At 40.8% G+C, this 21,353-nt stretch overlaps 1 protein-coding gene across 1 annotated transcript in view; it reads right to left on the bottom strand.

The window, feature by feature from the left end:
* The window catches only part of LOC126402426 (plexin-A1-like), a 354,576-nt gene that overhangs the window by 124,704 nt on the left and 208,519 nt on the right, over nt 1-21,353 (bottom strand). Inside the window, exon 9 of the mRNA XM_050064404.1 lies at nt 10,944-11,058. Coding sequence (XP_049920361.1) covers nt 10,944-11,058 — 115 coding nt within the window. The remainder of the gene's footprint in view (nt 1-10,943; nt 11,059-21,353) is intronic.

The following is a 21,353-nucleotide window of genomic DNA, read 5'->3' as shown; positions in this document are numbered from 1 at the left end:
GGATGCTATCAGGTCTGGATGGTCAAAGAGGAGGATGTAGCTGATAAGCATCAGCTAGTGGATCGATATGAGCCTCTGAAAACACAATCTGTTTGTGAGTGTGTGTATTTCTGAGGGTGACACAGAAGATACATGACAGATAAGGAGAAGCTCTTTAGGATGGTAGGATAGCCTCACTAAATACAGCCCTGTGTTCTATTTTTTTTTTTTCTTCAGCCCGCAGGATCAAAATTTGATGAATTTTGTTTCATCTTGTGAGCTGAAAATGACACAGTGCTCCCTGTCATGTGGGAACCAAAAACAGGCTCGCAACCCATTTTAGACCATGACCCAGTGAATAATAAGAGATTTCCGTGACCCACCTAAGAATCAGCCAACCTTTCAAGGTCAGTATAAAAGCCCATGATAAATTGACTGACTCCCCCATCATCTGCCTTCATGTATTTGGGTTTATTTCCTCCATTAGACTTGTGGGACAAAAGAATGAGTTTCTTGGTCCCAAAGGTTCTAGGTCGAAAAAGTTTAAGCAACACACAACCCACCCGACTCCACAACAAAAGATATCTCAGTATCTAGTATGCAAATTCACTGGGGCCAAAAACTTTTGAAAGCGATCACTTCTCTTTGCGAGACCTGTTTCATGTTTTATTCTAGATTTGTGACTCATCCCCTGTGCTTCATTTCAACGGGAAAACTTTTCATCTATTTTGCTAAAATGACCCGAGTTCCTCAGTCGTAGTCTCAGGTGGTAGGAGGGCATGCACCCCATCGCACTAGACTAGGAGCTCTTCTGTTCCACAAAAGACACTTTGAACTGTGTTAGAAGCCTTTTGGAGTGTCCACCCACTCTTCGCAGCCCTTTACTACAGGGGATATGGAACGAGGTGGGTGATGTGTTAAAGATAAAACACAGGAAGAATTCACACTGTTATGAACTGAGATTTTGACACTTAAATAAATGTATGAACATAAACAATGCCTTGACTTCATTACACCTTAATCAAAAGTCACAGAACATTTCGCCACTTTCACCTACTTTTGAAAACTTGAGCAAACTTGGCTGTAGTTCCCTCATCATTTTTAATGAAAGCTACTTATTACCTTTTTCTTCACATCTCAAGGGGAACCTACTGTGACAAACCCAAAGGAATTTACACTGCTACTCAGTTTGACTAATAACAAAGCCAAACTAAGAAAACAGTGGAAAATGGAGCCATAACAAAATGAGTTGTCGGGGAATCTCTGAAATGGCGGTTCGCATTTTTTGCCCTTGAATTAAGATTCATGGAACAAAACATATGTGGTAGAACAATGGCCATCCCCCATTTCTTTAGCTGTGTTAGCTGAGTCATGCACTCAAAAAGGTGTCAACTCCGTCAAGTCAAACTGATTCATATAACCCAGACTCACACATTTGCTTCAAAGGTCTCTACAATCTGTACAGCATACCACACTCTCTATCCTCAGACCTATCAGATTAAATGTTGCCTGAATGACACAGTCAGTGATTATGACAATGATTATGTGTTGACCTGGCTGCATCTGAGTGCCCTTGGGTGAGATTACTTCTCCAAGACCAAGAATATGTTTTCATTGCTTGCCTCTAACAGCCTCTAAGACATGTTTGTGACTGTCTGTCAAAGATGAAATCAATATAACCACAGGGCTTGGTATCAAATATGAATACTTTTGGAATTTAGACTAAAATGTATCTACAGCATTATGTAATCAAACCCAAATGCTTTGTCAGGTCTTCTTTACATATAACACAATTTAAGTTGCATCTTTGTCAGTTCTTTACAATTTCATTTTGGCAAAGTCCTTTTTAAGGGAATTGTATTCTTTAAGTACTGCACCGAAAGTCAAGGGGGTGATGATGCAGCAGTATTAAAACTCCCAAACAAGACCTGGCCTTATACAACCATGGTTGAAATGGAAGAGGACATAATGTATATCAACACTACAGTGTTTCAGTAGCCTTCACATCACTTAGCACTGTTTAGCCATAAACATATACTTGGACCTTCACTTTCAAGGACAGAAGTGCATTTATTTGCTTCTATACAGGTAGAAGCAACTAGTACCAACATGTAGCAACAAGACTATACCATTATTTATATTAGAAGGGTACTTAAGTAGTTTAGTATGACGCTTCGAGAAGGTGGGGAGACTCATTGGAGACAGATTTCAAAAAGATTGTTTAAAATTGAAGCAGTAGAAGCTGAGATAGTCTGACTTTGTAAGGTTCAGACTCCTAAAACAGTGGTGCCTACATCTTCATCTTCTAACCGCTTCATCCTCTTGAGGGTTGCGGGGGGGCTGGAGCCTATCCCAGCTGACATCGGGCGAGAGGCAGGGTACACCCTGGACAGGTCGCCAGACTATCACAGGGCTGACACATAGAGACAGACAACCATTCACTCTCACATTCACACCTACGGACAATTTAGAGTTATGAATTAACCTAGTCCCCAATCTGCATGTCTTTGGACTGTGGGAGGAAGCCAGAGTGCCCAGAGAGAACCCACGCTGACACGCTGACACATGCAAACTCCGCATAGAAGGGCTCCCACACCCGGGATCGAACCAGCAACCCTCTTGCTGTGAGGCGACAGTGCTAACCACCACACCACCGTGCCGCCCCTGGTGCCTACATATATAAAGAAATTAGGGCTGCTTAGTTGTGGCAAAACTCATAATCACAGTTATTTTGGTCAACACTGAGATCACAAGTACTTAACTATTACTTACTTACTGAACTTTAACCCATTCTCTTTTCAACAGTGGGTTTTCTTGACCACAGACATTGCGTTTTGTAAAAAAACATGTCATCTTAAACACTAGATTGTAGGCTATTAGTCTCACGTTGTGGTTGGTATTAATTATATAAATGGTTAGAACGTAGTTTTCAAACTACAGGTAGCCTACAGACGGATCTAACAGGATGCGAATATTTCTGTGACTTCTGTGCAGCTTTTAGTCACTGCCCCCTGCTACTGTCGCCTCATCTTGTCTACTGTCCAGCTGAGATGCAGTTCATCTTGAATGAACCCATTGTCTAGATTGGACAGTAGATTGTAAATTGTGGGGTGGCCGCTTGGCAGAGATCTGCATTGTACTGAGTGCACTTTTTTAGTTAGAAATAAAGTCACTGAGTGGGTTTGAAAAGTTGCTAAATCATGGAAATTGCCAAGTTGGCAACACTGAGCACACAGTGTAAAGAAAAGGGGTGTGCTGGATTTATAACACAAGACAAACAAGGGCACAATTGTGAAATGGAATGCGGCACAACAATCATTTTATACTGATTATCTTGTGTGCATAGTCATTGGAATAAAAAATCGTAATTTAAAAGTAAATCCAATTACCCAATCACCCAGCCCTAAAAGAAACTCAGTAGAGTCTTTCAACATTCAGTCTGTAGGATTAAGTGGCATCTAGCTGTGAGACTGCAGAACTGAAACTTCTCCCGTAGAAGACCTACTGTGGCCAACGCAAAAACATGAAAATGCGAATGGTCCTATCAAAAATCAATGTTTAATTTGTCCATTCTGGGCTACTGCAGAAACAAAGGGAAGGGCACCTGCTCCGTATGTAGGTATAAAGGCCTCATTCTGGTAACAAAAACACAATGATTCTTATTTTCAAGTGATTATTAACTAGTAAAAACACAGTTTTGAACATTATACACTATTTCTGCCAATAGATGCCCTTAAACCCTACACACTGGACCTTTAATAGACTTTTAATAGAACAGGTTGAGCTAAGGGCTGCTCCTTGTGACAGATAAATTGAACTTCATGTAATATCTATGAAGTAATATTGATAGAGCGCCCAAAAAAGTAAAGAAAAAAGGACTGGACATCCAATTTAGTCAACCCCCACAACCTTTTCCCTATACATTTAGTCTCTAATGAATGCATTTTAAGGATAAAATCAAATCTCATCCTTTGCTCTACATACGGTTGATATAGCCTGTTAGCATAGAACAATGGACCAAAGAGCATTGATACCCGAGTTAATTCCCATGTCCCTCCACCTCAGTGCACAATTTAACAGTTTGACGGTCATTAAATTTATCCACTGAGACAGTGTGCACCATCAAAACACTTTCAGAACTAATTCCCCACATATGATTACTCATGCTTTCAGAGCAACAGTGGATTGAAGTTCATTAAGCCTTCAGTGTGGAAGAGAAGTGGGGTCAGAAGAGAGACGACACGAGGAAAGTGTCATTTGGATTGAAAAAGTCACGAGTGATACAAGTCATCAGGGACTGTTCCCACTTAATACTTCTATAATTTCGTCAGGAACTGTTAATGACACGAAAATATCAAATCTGTTCTGCTGCATGTAGCAATGACAGAAGCCTGGAATAAGGCACTGAACAAGGATGTTGTTGAGAATCCTCTGTGACTTAATCACCATTGACATTTGAATATTTCCTATTTATGTTCTGCAGACAAAACTACGTTGTGCAACGGCAAGACAAACACACGATGCAATTAGATGGTCCTCAGCCGCAGAGCTTTCGGGAAACAAGAAAGTAGGGCAGATAGCATTAACTAAATGACATGGAATTATTAAGTAGATGCTGAGGCGACACGAGGCACGGGCAGTGTCATGACCCTCAAGTATCCTTTCATCTCCTGAATGGTTAAACATCTCTTGCATCCTCTTCCCACTCCTCCATCCTTCTCCTCCTTTCATCAGCTCACTCGTATGTTGCTCCCTTCAACTCTGATGTCCTTCTCTTATCCTTAATTCCTTTTACTTTGCCCACCTGGTTCCTCCCCCCCTTCTATTTGTCTATCTCCTTCCTTCTTTATCATATCCCCTTCATCTTCTAGTATCTCTACTGTCCTGCTTTAAAAAAAAAATAATTTCTGAGTCTTATTTAAGTATGCCAACTGCAATAATATGTTCAATCAATTCTAATTTCATAAAGCTTGTTGACAATTAGCCTTGAGCAATTTGGACAAGTGCAGCGTCCAATCTGCTGTTTTTCTAGAATAATGAGAGAATTAAAATGAGCTTCCTGACACAAACTTAATTAGAGACATCTTATCGTGACCCCTGACCTTCCTCTGAAGTGAAAACACAGTTAACACATCAAGGCAGGCTCTGGTGATGTTTCTTCCATTTATATCCTGTTAATTTCACTTCAGCTTTATGGATAAAAACTATTTTTAGAAGCATTATCTCAGTGTATTGGATTGATATAGAGTATTATCACATATACTGATTTAAATATCAACTATGTATTATTACTGTGGAGCTGAAGGGGTCAGATGTGAGACTCATGAACAAAATTACAGGCTGGCTAAAATGTGTAACCTGCATAATAAAATGCACTATTTTTGCAGAATGCATTTTTTTTCTTTCTCTCTCTCTTTTTTAAAATATGTGCAGTGTGCACATAGTTTCATAAATGAGGCCCCCGGTTGTTTTAGCAAGCTTGCTTCTTCTCTAACAACTAGGCCACTGCCACACTCCTCCCCTTATGTTTTATTGTAGATGCTCCACCTTTCGCTTCTCATCTCATCTGTCTCTCTCCATTAAACACGCCAACGATCAGAGAGGCATCTGGAGATGCATCTTTAAGCTTTAATACACTTTGAATAATTAACATACACGTGCGCGCGCACACACAGACACACACACAGACACACAGACACACACACACACACACACACACATACACACACGCGCAGAGCTGAGTCTTTCAGTGGCAGGCAGCTTACCCCAGCCAGAGAGACCCAAAGGGAGAAGGGAAGCTTGCTCTGTGCCAGCCCCAGCCCCTGAGCCTCCGAGCTGGGCGACTCCAGAGCTGTGTACCAGCCTGTGCTCCGGCAACAATGGAAAGACAGATGTAACTCTGACACCCGTAGCCGAGAGACAAAAAGAGAGGGTGTCTGGCTCCAGCTAATTGACTTGTTGAGAGGATGAGGGTGAACAAGAGGAAAGAGCTCACTGGGTTAGAGATCAAAACCGGGAGCCCGTATGGAGATGGCTGCCGAGGTGCATGGCACGCTTTGAGCGGTGATACTGTGGGAGTCTGTGTGTAGAAAGCTCTGCTTGCTGAATGCACATGCGTTCCTCCATGCATGCGTTTCCCGCAGCAGCGAGGAGACTTGACAGAAAGATATGACTATTTAACCAACTCACTCATCACGGTGATTCATCCTCTAATTAGCAGCACGAAGGCTAACTCTGATCCACTACCTATATTCACCTTCTGTTCATCTGGAGCTGAACACAGCCTGCTAATGATTATCAATGAGACTAGGCTACAAAGCCACCAGTTCAATCCCCTGTGCAGCAGCAATGCATCATGGACCTACTGTATTTCATTGAATGTAAGGAGGTCAGGCTGCTATGAAAACAGAGAGAGAAAAGAGGAGAGAACTCAAGAAAAAAGAGATAAGGGAAGAAAGGAGGGAGGACTGAAAAGAGGTAAGGTAAAGAAAGAAGGATAGGTGTAAGATGGAAGAAAGAAAGTAAGGAAAGACAAAAAAGAAAGGCAAAGAAGGGTGGAAGGTGGCAAAAGAAAGAAAGAAAGAAAGAAAGAAAGAAAGAAAGAAAAAGAAAGAAAGAAAGAAAGAAAGAAAGACAAAGATGACAGTGAAGCAGAGATTGTGAGTTGCAGTTTCACATATTGAAAAGGTCAGAGCCTCGATGGTTAAATAAACTGTTTCAGAGCGGCTGATGCAGAACAAGCACTGGCTCATAATGAACGCTTCTTTTGACAGATTCAGATGACTTCACTCAGTCTTAATGAATACATCAGGCTTAAATAAATACACACTAGAAGCTACACTTTTTTTGGAACACGAATAAAGAAAGAAAGAAATGACTGCTGGTATAAAAATTGACACTACACAAGACCTCAATAGTCTCTGTGCCAAATTTCAGGTTTGGAGGTCAGGAGGTCGGGATGGTGGATGGACTGGAAGCACTTCCGACTTTCATGTAGGAGACCATAATCATGCTCCAATAGCTTTTTTTTTCTTCACTCTCATAGCAGCAAAAACTTTTGAATCAGATTAATCCACGGTAAAAGTTGCAAATCAAACTTTTGAAATCATGACAAGTTAAACTAAAAAAGACTTCTCAAACATGTGTTCTGCAACGCAGAATACATTTTGGCATTGTATGTTGTATTGTATGCAAACTACAGCCACTTAACATTTGTACGTGATCATGTAGCAGATACACTCACTGCCACTTTATTAGGTACCACAGTTCAACTGCTCATTAGTGCAAATAGCTTATCAGCCAATCACATGGCAGCAAATCGATGCATTTAGGCATGCAGACATGGTCAGGATGACCTGCTGTCCATATCTCCACTGGAAACACAGTGAAGGGTTACTGAAAGACACACTTTTGCTGGCCAAAAAGCTCCTGGAAACATGTTGATGCATCACTAAAAAACAACCGGTTTTGTTGTTTGTTGGTCTCGAATAGTGGTCTGTAGTGGTCTACAGCTTGGCAGGAGTCCTGCCTGTGTCACACCATCCACCTCACAATGACAAAGGCAGCTCATATATGAAGCGTACAAATAGAATGTATCTGTGGCTTGCAGAAATGTACAATGCCAACATTTTCTTTTGGTGATTGGGTTGATGTTCTTTTGCAGCATAAGAATATGCTTCTCACAGCTACGATACTTCCAGCAATAGGTGAAGGCAATACTAGCATATCATCAATAACCAGAAGCTCAGGCCATGACCAATGATAAAACTGTTGAAGCATTTTACATGCACAAAAAAGAGAAGAAGAAAAAAAGTTACTTTCTGTCAAAGCTCCCTTCTGGGGTTGTTTTTTGGCAGCCATTTTGTGTCTCTGCTGTCAATCATGAACGCATTAATTCATGTGTGGGACATGAAATATCCTGAGTGAAAAGCGATCCCATGCAAAATGAATAAACGACTTAATTAACAAGTGAGCGAGTTTGCAATCAATGAATGCATAAGCAGGCGAGCCTGTAGACAGGAAAATGAATGCAAACAAACTCTTTTTCTTTGACTTCTTCTGTTGGTTTTTTATTGTCTTATTTTTCCTATTTCCTTAAATCTGAATGAAGTCATTTGAACCAACCCTCGGGCCCAGTGTCGGCCCAGTTGGCTCTACCAGCCCCAATGCTGGGATTCATCGGAGCAGAGCAAATTTGTTTGTCTCTGTGTTTGTCTGTCCTGGTGTTTGTTTCTCTCATTGTTTGTGTTTATACACATTTCTGTTCATGGCCATCTCAAGTGTTTCTCCGACTCTGGCAATTTTCTGCCTGGTCGCCCCTAATGTGCCTCTCTGTTTATCTGCTGTCACAACACAGCTGATTTATATCTATTTGCATATCCAGGAAGTGACATCAGATGATTACATTTATTTGAAAAGGGCAAAAACATATACATTAGTGGTTATCTATTAACACCATGAAGAGAGAGTGTATTTTGTTTTTTTGTGATGTACCTGCAGCACAGATTCACAGATGCTATGAGTTTTATCAGATATGAAGTGAAGTCAGCCTCAAGAAATATGACAAATGCCTTTGGGAAGACAACCAGTGTAGTGTGAATTCAATCACTTTGGCAACCTACTGCTAATGACACAGGGGGAAACTTTTTCAGGCAGCGGAGATGGGCAATATCGCTTTCAGCAGGGGCTACGAACTGGCAAATTGGAACAAAATCAAGGCTAGAGGAGATAAATGTGTGATGACAAAACTACTGCTGTTGGCTCAAGTACTCATATGCATTGCTTCAAAAAATGTTACCTGCTCAATGACAGGGGGAGAACATTCGGATACATCAAAACAACATGTATCCATCACACAGCTGTCTCTTCACTCTCTGCTGTTTTAATAATAATAATAATAATACTCCACGTAAGGAGGTGGTGATGGCACTGGTATGAGTGTGTGTCTGTGTGTGTCTATCAAAATTCAGCAAAACCCCCCTGACATTCAAAGTGTCTTGATAACCATGGCAACGCCTGCACCAAAAAGACAGAGTACATCAGAAGACAAAATAGGAAGAAAAAAAGGGGTTGAATTGGTGTGGTTCTCCAAACAAGATGAGGATGGATGTCAGCCTGGTGTGTTAGATATTACATGTGATGACAGGGTGTGTGTGGAGTCAAGTGGTATCCCCCTCGACCCGCACACACAAACACACACACAAAATGCCTTAAAATTGCTGTCTGATTTGTACACTTTAACAGATGTCATGACACACACACCGCACACTCTTGTCATATTTGTCAGACAACCATACACATGAACACAAGCAATGTCTTAAAGGGACAGTTCGCCCCAACATAAAAAAATATATGTTTTTCCTTTTACCTGTAGTGCTATTTATCAGTATAGATTGTTTTGGTGTGAGTTGTGAGTGTTGGAGATATACCAATATAATAGAGCTAGATGGCACTCGGCTTATGGTGCTCAAAGTCCCAACAAAACATATTTGAAAAACTCAACAGCAATGTCTTTCCAGAAATCATGACCTGGTTGTTAAAGATAATCAACAGACCTTCGGGTGAGCAGTTTCATGTAGGAACTGTTTTTTCTACCAAACTGCACCTGACAACTGTATCACTGCGCAGAAGGAAGCGTGCATCTACTCATGGATGAAGAGCCTCATGCTTGTGACAGTGTAAGATGAAAAAAATAATGGCTTCCTCCTCAGCTGCGCTGTAACATGGCCAGCCCAGTGGTGCTAGGTGAGCTAGCAGTAGATGCACAGTTCCTGCTGCCCAGCGATACAGCTAGTGGGTTAAGTTCGGTAAAGAGAAAATAGTTCCTACATAAATTTGTTTTTTAGGTTTGATCACCACAAGCCGAGTGCCATCTAGTTCCATTATATTGTAGAGAAGGCAGACATCTCTACAGCCAATTTCTCGAACACTAAGCAACTCACACAAAAGCAATCTAGACTGATAAAAAGCACTACAGGTAAGAGGATCTATATGTGTTTTTGATTTTGGGGTGAACTGTCCCTTTAAGCAAAGACAATAATGTATACATAAAATAGTTACAAATGCATGAATATATACACACACATACAAATAGAATATGCAAACAGATAGGCACCCACATATAAACATATGCATACAGACACACTTGCACATATTCATAAACACGCCTCCTTCATGCCCACCCCCACTGTGGACTTTCAATTGTCTGTTTTTTTCCCTATTATATCCTTTCATGTTTTTTGGAAAGAAAGAAAGAAAGAGTATGTGAAAGAAAGAGAGAGGTGAAAAGAGAGCAAGCAACAATAGGCTGAGTGACAGAGGAGCAAGAGGGACAACTTGAATATGTGTCAAACACACAAAACTTTCCTCTGCTAACATAAAATAAGATTTGTGGTCTGACTGCACAGGCGAGAACAGAGGAATGAGAGATAAAGAAAGAAATAGAGACAAAGCTAAAGTGAGGGTGGTTGGGTGTTAAGTGCGACTTTCTGAAGTTCACTCCATGTTTGACAGTGTGACTTCCTGTGTTTGCATGACAGACAGTGAGAATTAGCGACTTAGATGGAGACAGAGGGACTGTGAAAGCGAGTCGGCTCGTGGATAGATGAGGGTTTTCATGCAAATATAACATTTGGGATGGTAGCGCGCGCTGCCATTTGCATACTCATTCACCCCGACTTGTTTATAAGTGAATAAATCCAGTGCTGCTTGGAGTACAACAGCTGCTGCTGGGCCATTCACAGCAGCACTCATTCATACACGCACATACACAATCTCAAATGGCATACAGGTCCCAGCTGCACCCTTGGAATTACTATGCCACTATATCATACTTGTGTGTGCATGTGCATAGGTACTTGTAAATGTGTTCGTGTGTTGCTTGGCATGTCTGGGCTTCTGAATATTTGTGTGCAAGTGTTTGTGAGAGTGTTTAACTACACGTGGATGATTGTGCGTCACCTCACCTCTGAGGTGTTGACTCGTCCCTCCTGGAAGGAGCAGTCGCTGGCGTCCTGCGTGCACATGTGGCGATATTTGCACCAGTGACAGGGGAAGTTTCCATTAACACAGGATAGGCACCTAGCGTGAGGGAGAATGTGAGGAGGAGAAAAGGCAAGTTTGGTTAATGATTTTGAAGCAATTAACACCAAAATTGTTTAAATATAATCTGCAATTTTCCTCTTTTTCTCTTGATGAGTTCACACTTCCATTTGTCTTTGTTTAGTGAGCCATTGCAGCTACAGTGTACAGCTGCTGATGCAAAAACGTCCGATACAGAAATGTTAAACTAGAAGTCTGTGTTAGCAAGTGTGTCAAAAGACAGCTCTGACAAGTTCATTTTTCAACTGTAAAATGTCCTGCTTAATATGGACCTCAGTTAAAAAAGAAAACTAACAGATCCTTATCTAGACTGTTTGTTAACAAAAATAAATAAGCACAACAAAGACTGCTGACTTTGCAGGATTATTTTTTATTTAACAAAATGCCCAGCATCTTAAGACAAGTCTAGGGTTTGAGGGAACAAATGAAATTATACAATCAAAACTAATCCACTATAAAGCCTTATAAAATAATGTACAAAAATAAAAACTAAAAATGGATATATTCTTTCTCTCTGACTTACGAGAAAACTTTAACAGGACTCCATGGAAGATTTGCTCACAAATCCAAATAACAAATCAAGCCTCAGTCAGCCTACAAGCTAAATGAAACATTTCATCAAACTATGCATATTATACATGACATGCTTTGATCTGTAATAAAAGTTATCAGTCACATTTGTGTATTCTAAAACAGGTTAACAAAACAGGTCTTGCAGATATCCTTATTCCCCCACATGCATAAAATGTCATAACACAAAATACATATTTCACACACATATTTATCTAAGGAAATCCGTTTCCGAAATTCTGCTGAGTAAACATAATTCTTCAGTTAAGTCAGACTAACTTGGTTTCCTTAAGTTGCGAACACTTAGAAAGAACAAGTTAACCCTCACTTGTCTTTTTTAAGTTGCAACAACTTCGCACAATATATTTACTTGATGTTTTTGAGGGAGGGGAACTTTAAAAGTTTCCTTGTTTTTGTCCGATCAACTTGTCAGATTTTACAGTGTGTTTTGTTTTATGTAAAACAAACAAACAAACAAAAGCACTATTTGCCATTTTATCAAACAGCTAAACATTGTTAGCAGTATCGGCCTCAAAGATCCAGTATCAGTCAGGCTATGAAAGAAACAACAAAAATGACATTTGAAAAAATAATTCAATTTTGCAATTAAGATTTTTAAAAACACAAAAAGGGGGCAACATTTCTATCTCATCCTCCACTCTTACATTTGTTATTGTTGTTTGTTAGTTTTGGTCTTCTTGAGCCTCCATAAGTCAGTTTACTTCTCAAAACAAATGAGTAAATACATTTCCTCAACGCAGCATGAAGCTGCGTCAGAAAACATTTATGTATTGGACATTTTCATTTTTTAATGTCAATCATATTTTATCATTTTATCTGAAAACAACTTAAAGGAAATTAAATGTGTTAAAACATTTACAAGACAAACAGGCATTATCAATTTTGTTAAAAATGCAAAAAACTAATGCAAATTTGTCAATTCTACTGATGATCATTTCTAAATTGCTCATTATAATTAGCATTAAAAAGCACACTGATGGAAACCCAGCTACTGCGACTTGAACTGATAATAGATTAGGTATAATACGCTCACAGAGAGCTGCTGCAAGGTGAAAAACAGAAAGACTGGAAACACGGGTGAAAAGAAAACCTTCAACGGAGGACGCGTATCACACAATGACAGGCCCAGCGTGGACATGCATCGACACATTCGCACAGCATCAAATGGTCACGGCCTAATTTCCAGAAATCACGTTGGAATGACGAGTGTAACCGCGGCCTTGTGCATTAAGACTTTATTCCAGCTGTCAGCGAAGGCCAGGGCGGACGCTGAACGCAGCCGTAAGAGAGCAAGAGAGAATCCTCGGCGATACACTCCTCCCTTCTTATTCTCCATGCTTGGAGGCTTACAGTGAACTAAGCTGGCAGACCAAGATAAGCCTGTTTTTATATAACACTTGTTTTTTTTTCTCTTCTTCTTCTTCAGAGTTGAGGAAGCAAAATGAATGTATGCACATTCAAACATGGATTACCACACAAAAACAAGGCTATCATGGCAACCAGGGAAAAAAAGCAGTGCAAGGGAAGTTTGTACAAGAACACAAAGGATTTACTTTACACTTAATATGAGTTAAATAGAGAAGTTAAATCAAAAAATTTAGCAATGCTCGTTTTTATGATGTTACAGTAAAAAATAATTCGTGGCAGTGTGGCATTCTTTTCTAAATTCACCCGTCAACTTGTTTTGTAGGAACATTTGTTTTGTTCAAAGTCTCAGCTTGATCATATTTTCCTCATGTACTTATATATGACCACTGATATATTTATATCAGTGCTGTATTAAATCACACTCTGCTTTCTGTCAATCACTGACAGAATACACAGGAAGTCTCCGCTTCCAATTTTTTTGTCACTTCCAGCTGAGAAACCACTCAATGCTGGGCTGTGCAGTTTGCTGCAAAATGATGAAAACAACTTAAAAATTAAATAAACAATAATTACAGAGACTGACAGAAGTTGACGTTCAGTAACTCTAAAAAAAACTCCTGACATTCTCTTTCAACTAGAACGAGTCCTGGCTTTATAGTCTTTACACCACTTCTGAACTAAATTTCACTTAAATGGCTGAAGAACAGCGAGCTCTAATTACATGTTACGTCAGTCCTCTCTCCTGTATGCTGTCACTCTACTCAATCAGGCCTCCTACAAATCAGCCCCCACACACACACCCACGGTCGCTACTTGCCAACTCACATCCACCCGAGGAACTGACTGGGAACCTGTGGGGTCCTTTGTTTGTATCCATCATTTGGTTATCACTCACTGGATTTATTTTCACACTGCATCCCATGTTAATGTTGCACTTTGACTGCAGCTAAAGTCTACTGAAGGTCTTCTGTAGCTAATATTTGCTATTTGGCAAATACGCTTATTCCCTGTCTTGCTGAGAGTTAAATGAGAAGATTGGTGCCACTCCTATGTGTATATAGTAAATATGAAGCTATAGTAAGCAGGCTGCTAGCTTAGCTTTGCAGAAAGACCGGACGCAGGGGAAAAACTGCTTTCAAAAGGTAAACAAAACAAAACAAAACACTATCAGCACATCTCACCAAGCTCACCAGCTAACACTTTAGATCGCATATTAAGGCAACTTGATGATAATGCTAGCGTTTGACTTTGCCTTAGAGTAGTACTGCCCCCAAGAGACCAAAAATATACTCACGTCTAAAGCTGCATGATATTTTTTTGTTATGGGCAAGCGGACGGATGTAAAAAATAATGGATGGAGCTACTGTGACGTCACCCAGTGGTTTGTGGGCTGCTGTTTTGAAGCCTTGAGTTTGGCATTTCTGGCGTTGCTAACTTGGTTTGTTTGTTTTTTTGTGTTGTTGTTTTTGTTTTTTTTTTAAGACAAAAGTGACCATGAGGGTTGGATCTGACTGAGAAGCAGAGGACACTATTGGCAGACATCCTGTTCAAAGTGGCCTGCCCTTAATTATGCGTAAATTTAAGCTTTAATAAAATGTAATTAAGTTAGTAATATAAAAAGGGGGGAAAAAGGGGAAATTATCTGATTATTATCTATTATCTGGTTTTTGAACCAGGCTGTAAACATGTTTATTTCTGCTCTAAAGTTGGGCATTTTAACATGGAACATAATCCCCATAGATCCCCCATGTTAAAATGTCCAACGTTAGAGCACAAATTAGCATGTTTACAGCCTGGTACAGAAACAGTTTAAGTTTTGATTTTACCAAAAGGTGTCTACAGGCTACAAAAAGTTAAGCTAAAGACTTTACAAGACCTTTTAAATACCAGTTTAAATGAAATTAAATACTGAACTTGTGATAGAAATAAACACCAAAAGTGGATAGTAGAGGGTGTGGCCATTTTGGATGACCGGCTAATAACCCTCTTGTGTAATTATGGTCACCTCGGGTCATTTCTGGCTCCAAAAATCCAAGATGCTAATAGCCAAAATGTCAAATCCATGCCTTCAGAACGGGAGTCCACAAGTCCGTGGGTGAGGTCTATCATCTTCATACAGTCTATGGTTACAATAATTAAATTAGCCTTAGTGAAGATGTTAAAATCTAGCTATGCTGAGCACATTTGTGTACTGCAAAATGCCTAAATCCATACAGTCATGCAGAGATAGTTTGAAATTCATTTCACAGTATTGCCTTAAAATCGCATTCATGTTGGTACCTTCTCGCTGACAGATACAACACACCAGGGATTCGTTCTATACCCACTTCACAAATTCTGTTCTGTTCTTATCAGTTGGTATCTGGCTTTTCCTTAGAAGAGAGCGGTTTATTCTTTGAAAGAGCCCCACCTATAGAAATGCAAACTTGTTTTAACTGTAAAGTCAAAGGAAAAATAAGTCACAATACCACCGTCACTATTTGACTGACAAGTGATCTCTGACAAGTCTAGTGCAAAAGCACGGCAGTAATGAGCCACCACAGGGGTTTAAAACCGGGTCCTCCAAACTGAAGGACAATTGCTCGGCTCACAATGCCACCCTGCCGCCAGAAAGACTGACTTTAAATTGGATTTCAGTCTAATCCTCGTTCTGTCTTTGTCCCTCTGTCCTTGGTTTATTCAGATTTTAGAGGGTTAACTCCTAAATCGCCTATACTGGAGTGACAGAGTGATAGGGGCTTCATATAGCCAGCAATAAGCTAGTGGGACTAGACTGAACTGCAGTGTGAGGTTTATAATCAATGCCAGTGGATTTCCATGGGGAGAGGGGTGGAGTAAGGTTATGCTAACAGTCTGATGTTTGTTAGCAGAGCTGGTGAGCCAGTTCCTCCTCACTATTAACCCCAGGGTTTATCGATTTCTTGTTGCAGGGACGTGTGCCCACACATTCACAGCTGTGTGAATGCACACTCTTGACCGCAATAACACACACCCACGGACTGAGACACGCCTATACACGCAGGCTGTCGACCATGTTGACATCGTAGCATTCCTCTGGGTCACCTGGGCAGTGGAGACTTGTCCTACAGTAGAGCTGTCAATGCCTGGACTTGGGTAAGTGGCTGCGCTGCTGCAATGTAGTCAATAAAATCCCCTGCTATTTAACAAGGCCTAGCAACAGAGCCGGGTCAAACGCCTTTTCATCTTCTCCGTGCCTTTGTTCTGGTGAGGCTGGATCGATGGAACAAAGCTGTTGATATGCGAGCAATAGCCCCGCACAAACGTATAAGAAAGTCCTTATTTAATTCTGGTCAATGTGGATAGAGTCGTAGATAAAGCTGCAATTGTTTCCTAATCAGAAGGTTAGGCTTATATCTAAAGCTCGCAAAACCATGACAACATGTGCCAATTCAAATGAAGGCCAGCGACACATTTTGAGGCATAAAGCTTTAAAGGAAAACTTCACCCACAAAATGACCATTTGTAAAGCAATTACTCACTGCGTGTTAAATTTGTGAAGAAAACATTATTTTACTCGCATGCCTCCACAGTGAATGGAGAATCCAAAAAAGGCAAACATTACTCATTAATTGAAGTAACCATGGTCCGCATTTAATAACAGAAAACTACATCAACAAGTTTTAAATTGTGACGTCTTAGCGCAAATACATGTGCGTGAAGTATTGAGCATACAACTGGATAAAATGATCCATGGACTATACTGTATGATTTGTTTGAGGGTTTGTAATCTGATGTTTTTATATAGTTTTGCTGTTGTTAAATGCAGACCAAGACTATGTCAATTCATAAAGGTAAGGAAAGGTAAGGTAAGATAAGGTAAGGTAAGGTAAGGTAAGGTAAAACATTAATGTCCCCAGGGGGCAGTCTGGGATACAGACAGTAGTCATAGGTAAAACAAAACAGACAATACATAACACACAGAATCCAGAACCACACACTGTCAGGGATAAATCATGGACAATTAGTGGTCACCGCTGGTTAAGATAAGCGATAGAAGACGGAACAAAGGATGATCTGTAATGCTTCGTGCTACATTTAGGGAGGCTAAACCTCCGCCCTGATGGAAGCATCTGAAACTCAACATGGAGGGGATGCTGAGAGTCTGAGACAATCAGCCGAGCTTTAGAGGTAACCCTCTCTTCATACAGAAGCTGTAGGTTATTAAAAGTAACACTACAGCACAACTTGACCACTTTTTCCAATTTGCTCTTGTTTTTAAGGCTCAGATTACCAAACTAACAGAAACTGTTAAAAGACAGAGCAGTCTCAGTAAAAGCAGAAAAGAACAATTTCATGATTGTCCTATTCACATCAAAACTCCTCAGCTTCCTTAAAAAGAATAGGTGTTGGTTTGCCTTCTTACAGATGCTGTCAGTGCTCACGTCTGTATTCAGAAGAATGTTTGCTGTTTTTGGATTCTCCCTTGGAGGCATATGAAAAAGTTTTCTTAAGAAATTCAAGGTAACAAATGATGAGTAACTGATATCGAAACGGTCATTTTGCAAGAGAAGTATTCCTTTAATAGCCTAATCAGTGCTTTAAACAACTGTAAGCATGCTGTGATTCTGATTAAAAGCTCAGATTAGTTTGACATTGTATCCCCCACATATTTTTTTATGCGGCCTTGCCTTTTAGAAATTCCGTTTATATATAAATAATTTGAAAAAGTCAATATGTTTTTGAGGGAAATGAAAGGCCAGGCAAATTATGTTTCATATTAACATAATGAGGAAATGTTGTTCATCAACGTGCCTGGCAAGTTGCACAAATGTTGATACTGAATGAATCAGCAAAATGTTCACTGACAATGTATTTCATTGTTTTTTGCAAAAATAGGCACTCTCACAATACACTATCCACTCTTAGTGGCTTATTATTACTAAACCTAAGGCGGAATCTGGACGCAAACCTGTGAATGTGATGTCACAGTCCTGTACCTCATATGTCAACCATCCACCACAACCGCCATCCTGCAAATTCAGCACTGTACATAAATGTAGTGTTTTGATAAATCAAAGAAAAGTCTCTGAACACAATCCAGGCAGTGAGTACATTGTTAACTCAGCGTAATTATGAAAGCAATTTAGTAATATACAAACATAATTTTGAGAAGACAGGGTTGTTATAATGTGCATAGTGTTTAGAAGACAGATAAGACCGGCTGTGCTATGTGATCTATAAATAGGCCTCCTTATGTGTTTTATCCAATAAAGCTCCAAAGTGAGCAGCAATAAAACGAGGCATACATCATTAAGTTATACAGCGCAGGAACCAAATGAGAAGTTTAGATTCTCAACAGGGGACTCAGACTCATTATAAGATATTATTGCATCTTGTCACGGCCATGTCCAAAAGCGGTAAGTCTGAGTCTCAACCCGCAGTTTAATTAAAGCGGGTCACACTTACTGAAAATTGGACCAACAAGCATTGCCACAAAAATCAACTAATCAACTAATGGTGATGTCATCGCAGAGTAGTTTAACTCCAAACTGTTTCCAACAAGACGAGTCCAAAAGTTGCCAGTGTGTAACGTAGCTGTGGTCTTTGAACAGGAGGCCGCAGCGGACTGTCTGTCTGGATGTGAGAGCCCTTCCTGGGGGCAGGAGCGTGGGCTGCTCCCCTCCCTTGAGTGCTTCTTTTCACTGCATCCCCTTTCATATTGTAATGGTCATGGTGGCCTGAGGCTGCGGCGCTAACCTTTGAGCTGTGTGGGACGCATTATTCCTGACACAATGGACACAATCTCTGTCTCATCCGCTAACACTCTGCTTTGTATCTCTCTTTCCCCCTTCATGCCTCCTTCTCAGTTGTCTTTTCCCTCACCAGCTCTTAGAGAGTTTTCATCTCTGTCCCTCTCTTCCCTCCAGTGCTCTCCCTCCCATTTGTTTCCCTTCCTCTCTTTAAAGATGCATTATTCCTCCTCCCGCATGCTCAATTAAACTATTCCAAACCTCTTTTTTAATGCAAATTTCTAATATTGTAACAGCGTATGTAACTAGCTCGCAGCGTAATTTGCTGTGCCAAGTCTGTGCCTTCTGTGTGCTCCTTCTGACTGTGCGTGCACCTGTTTATGTGTTTTTGTATGAGAATGTAAAAGGCTGGCGGTCCAGGTGCTGCATCCACCTTTCAGCACGCTGAGTGAGGCCATGTGAGGTTGTACATGAGCCCGTCTGGGTGCTTGCCTGCAGGCTAACCTGCTTGTGCATCTGCGCTGATACTATATGTCCGTGTTGCAAGCTTGTGCTACACTTTCAAACACCTGCCACGCCCACGAGGAGAACTCCATTATCTGCAACTGAACGCGGCTGGTTCCTGCACCCCGGCTTCCTACAGGCAGTGTCAAAGATTCAGGGGTGAAAGGTGATGGGGGAGTGGTGTATAATATGTGGGTTTATGTTACAGCTGCTGCAGTGATAACTGCACTGTAGTTTTACAGTCCTGCAGAGTCCTGTGGGGGCCGGCAAAGCCGACATCAAAGACTTAAACAGCAGCACGCCTATTTATGCAGCAAAGAGAGGAGGGCTAGGTGGGCTGGCTAATCAGGGGTACAGAGCATAAACACACCCTCACATACACAAATGAGAAAACACTTACTGCATGCACAAATTTATGCGCCACAGTGCAGTTACTTTGACACATCCTGTTCAACTCACAAGGAACAGACACTGACACACAAACATGTCCACACTCACACGTCCACAAAATGAATCAAAGCCATTGAACTGGGCCTGGAGGCCCTGAGAAGTGGCCCAGGTGAGCTCTCTCTCCAAGCCCACTCCATTATGACGATCTCCACACAGGCACCCCGGCTCGAGCTAATTAACGGCCTATTACTATGCAGATATATTCAGGGCCAAGAGCAGAGCGCAGGCAATAAATGGGCTTGATGAACGAGAGAGGGGCAAGAAAAGGGAGGTGGGGGGAGGGAGGACGGAGAGGGCTAAGAGGGGTCGGGGCCGGGGGAGGGAGAGACGGGTAGAGAGAGGGATGGGAGACTAGAAAGTAATAGGCAGACAAGAGGTAGGTGGGAAGGCAGGAGAGGAAAAGAGGACCACGGGGCGAGAGGGAAGGATGGTGGCATAAAAGAGAATGAAAGCAGGACAAGTGCACTTCACACTCCCTCATACTAGTTGCTTGTAATGCTGGTAATTCAGGAATTAAAGGTTATGGTCATAATTCGTAGTTCTCTTTTCAGTGTTTTGGCCCGGGAACTTTTCACACAGAGTCAAAATTTAATGCATTAATCTTCATCACTCCTCAGATGCATTAAATTTGCAACCCAAATACATCACACAAGAGACGCTTTTAAGACAGAATTTCTGAGTCCTTAGTTTCTGGTACTATTTGGATGTCATGGTTTCCCTTTTGTCCGAATATTCTGACTCTTCTTTCCCTCTTACTACACAAGATATCTTCATCTCATCCAAAAAAAGAAAGACAGAAGGAAAAAAGCCCCAAATGGATTTTATTCTTATTTGAGGATATTTTAAATGATGTAAACATTAGGGCAGGAAGTAATGCTGCCATCAATCTACGCTTGGCAAGAGAAAGAGAAATCCACTCTGAGTGTGCCACAGATGCATTTTCATTTCAGGTGTATCGACACAAAGTGCAGTTACCTAAATGAGCGATGTGACTCTGTGCCAGGTGGAGGAAACCGGAGTGAGAGAGAGAGTGTGTGTAACAGTGAATCTCACTCAGCGACTTCAGGGCCCCAGCCAAGAGTCATTTAGGCAATGACATTTTATTTATTTTCATTTAACCTTTATTTAACAAGGCAGGTCAATTAAGAACACATTCTTCATTCATTATCAGGGACATCTCACTGCTTTTCTGCTTACCTTTCTGCCCCTCCTCCCCGCTCTCTGTGTCATTTTACAAACTTTACCAGCATTACAAGATAAAGCCACTGTTAAGGCTAAACCATTTAAGAAAAATTGCATTGTTTTCTGACTCCTGGCCTGCATTTTGTGGTCTTATTAGCATAACACACGTTTTTAGGAACCTTTTTTTTTTTAATCTTTTGAAGCTTTTCAATTGATTTGCTGTCAGGTTTATAAAAGTTAGTTAATATCAACATTCTATAAAAAGTGTGTATATTTACAGGTAGATGTAGATGCATATTTACGTTAGGAAATTGAACAGTAAGTGTAGCTAATAATAATGCTAGTTATAGTCTAGTTTAAAACCTAACTGACTTTAGCTCAAGTGGCACCCTACTGGGCTGCAAAATGAAGCCAAAGCAGTTGTGTCAAAAACTGCAGTTCCTGCAATGGCCACTTGAGGCTGGCTCC

The sequence above is a fragment of the Epinephelus moara genome, chromosome 16 (assembly GCF_006386435.1).
Source record: "Epinephelus moara isolate mb chromosome 16, YSFRI_EMoa_1.0, whole genome shotgun sequence".
Taxonomy (NCBI): domain Eukaryota; kingdom Metazoa; phylum Chordata; class Actinopteri; order Perciformes; family Serranidae; genus Epinephelus; species Epinephelus moara.
The sequence above is the reverse complement of the archived record's forward strand: the minus strand, read 5'-3'. Positions and strand labels throughout refer to the sequence as shown.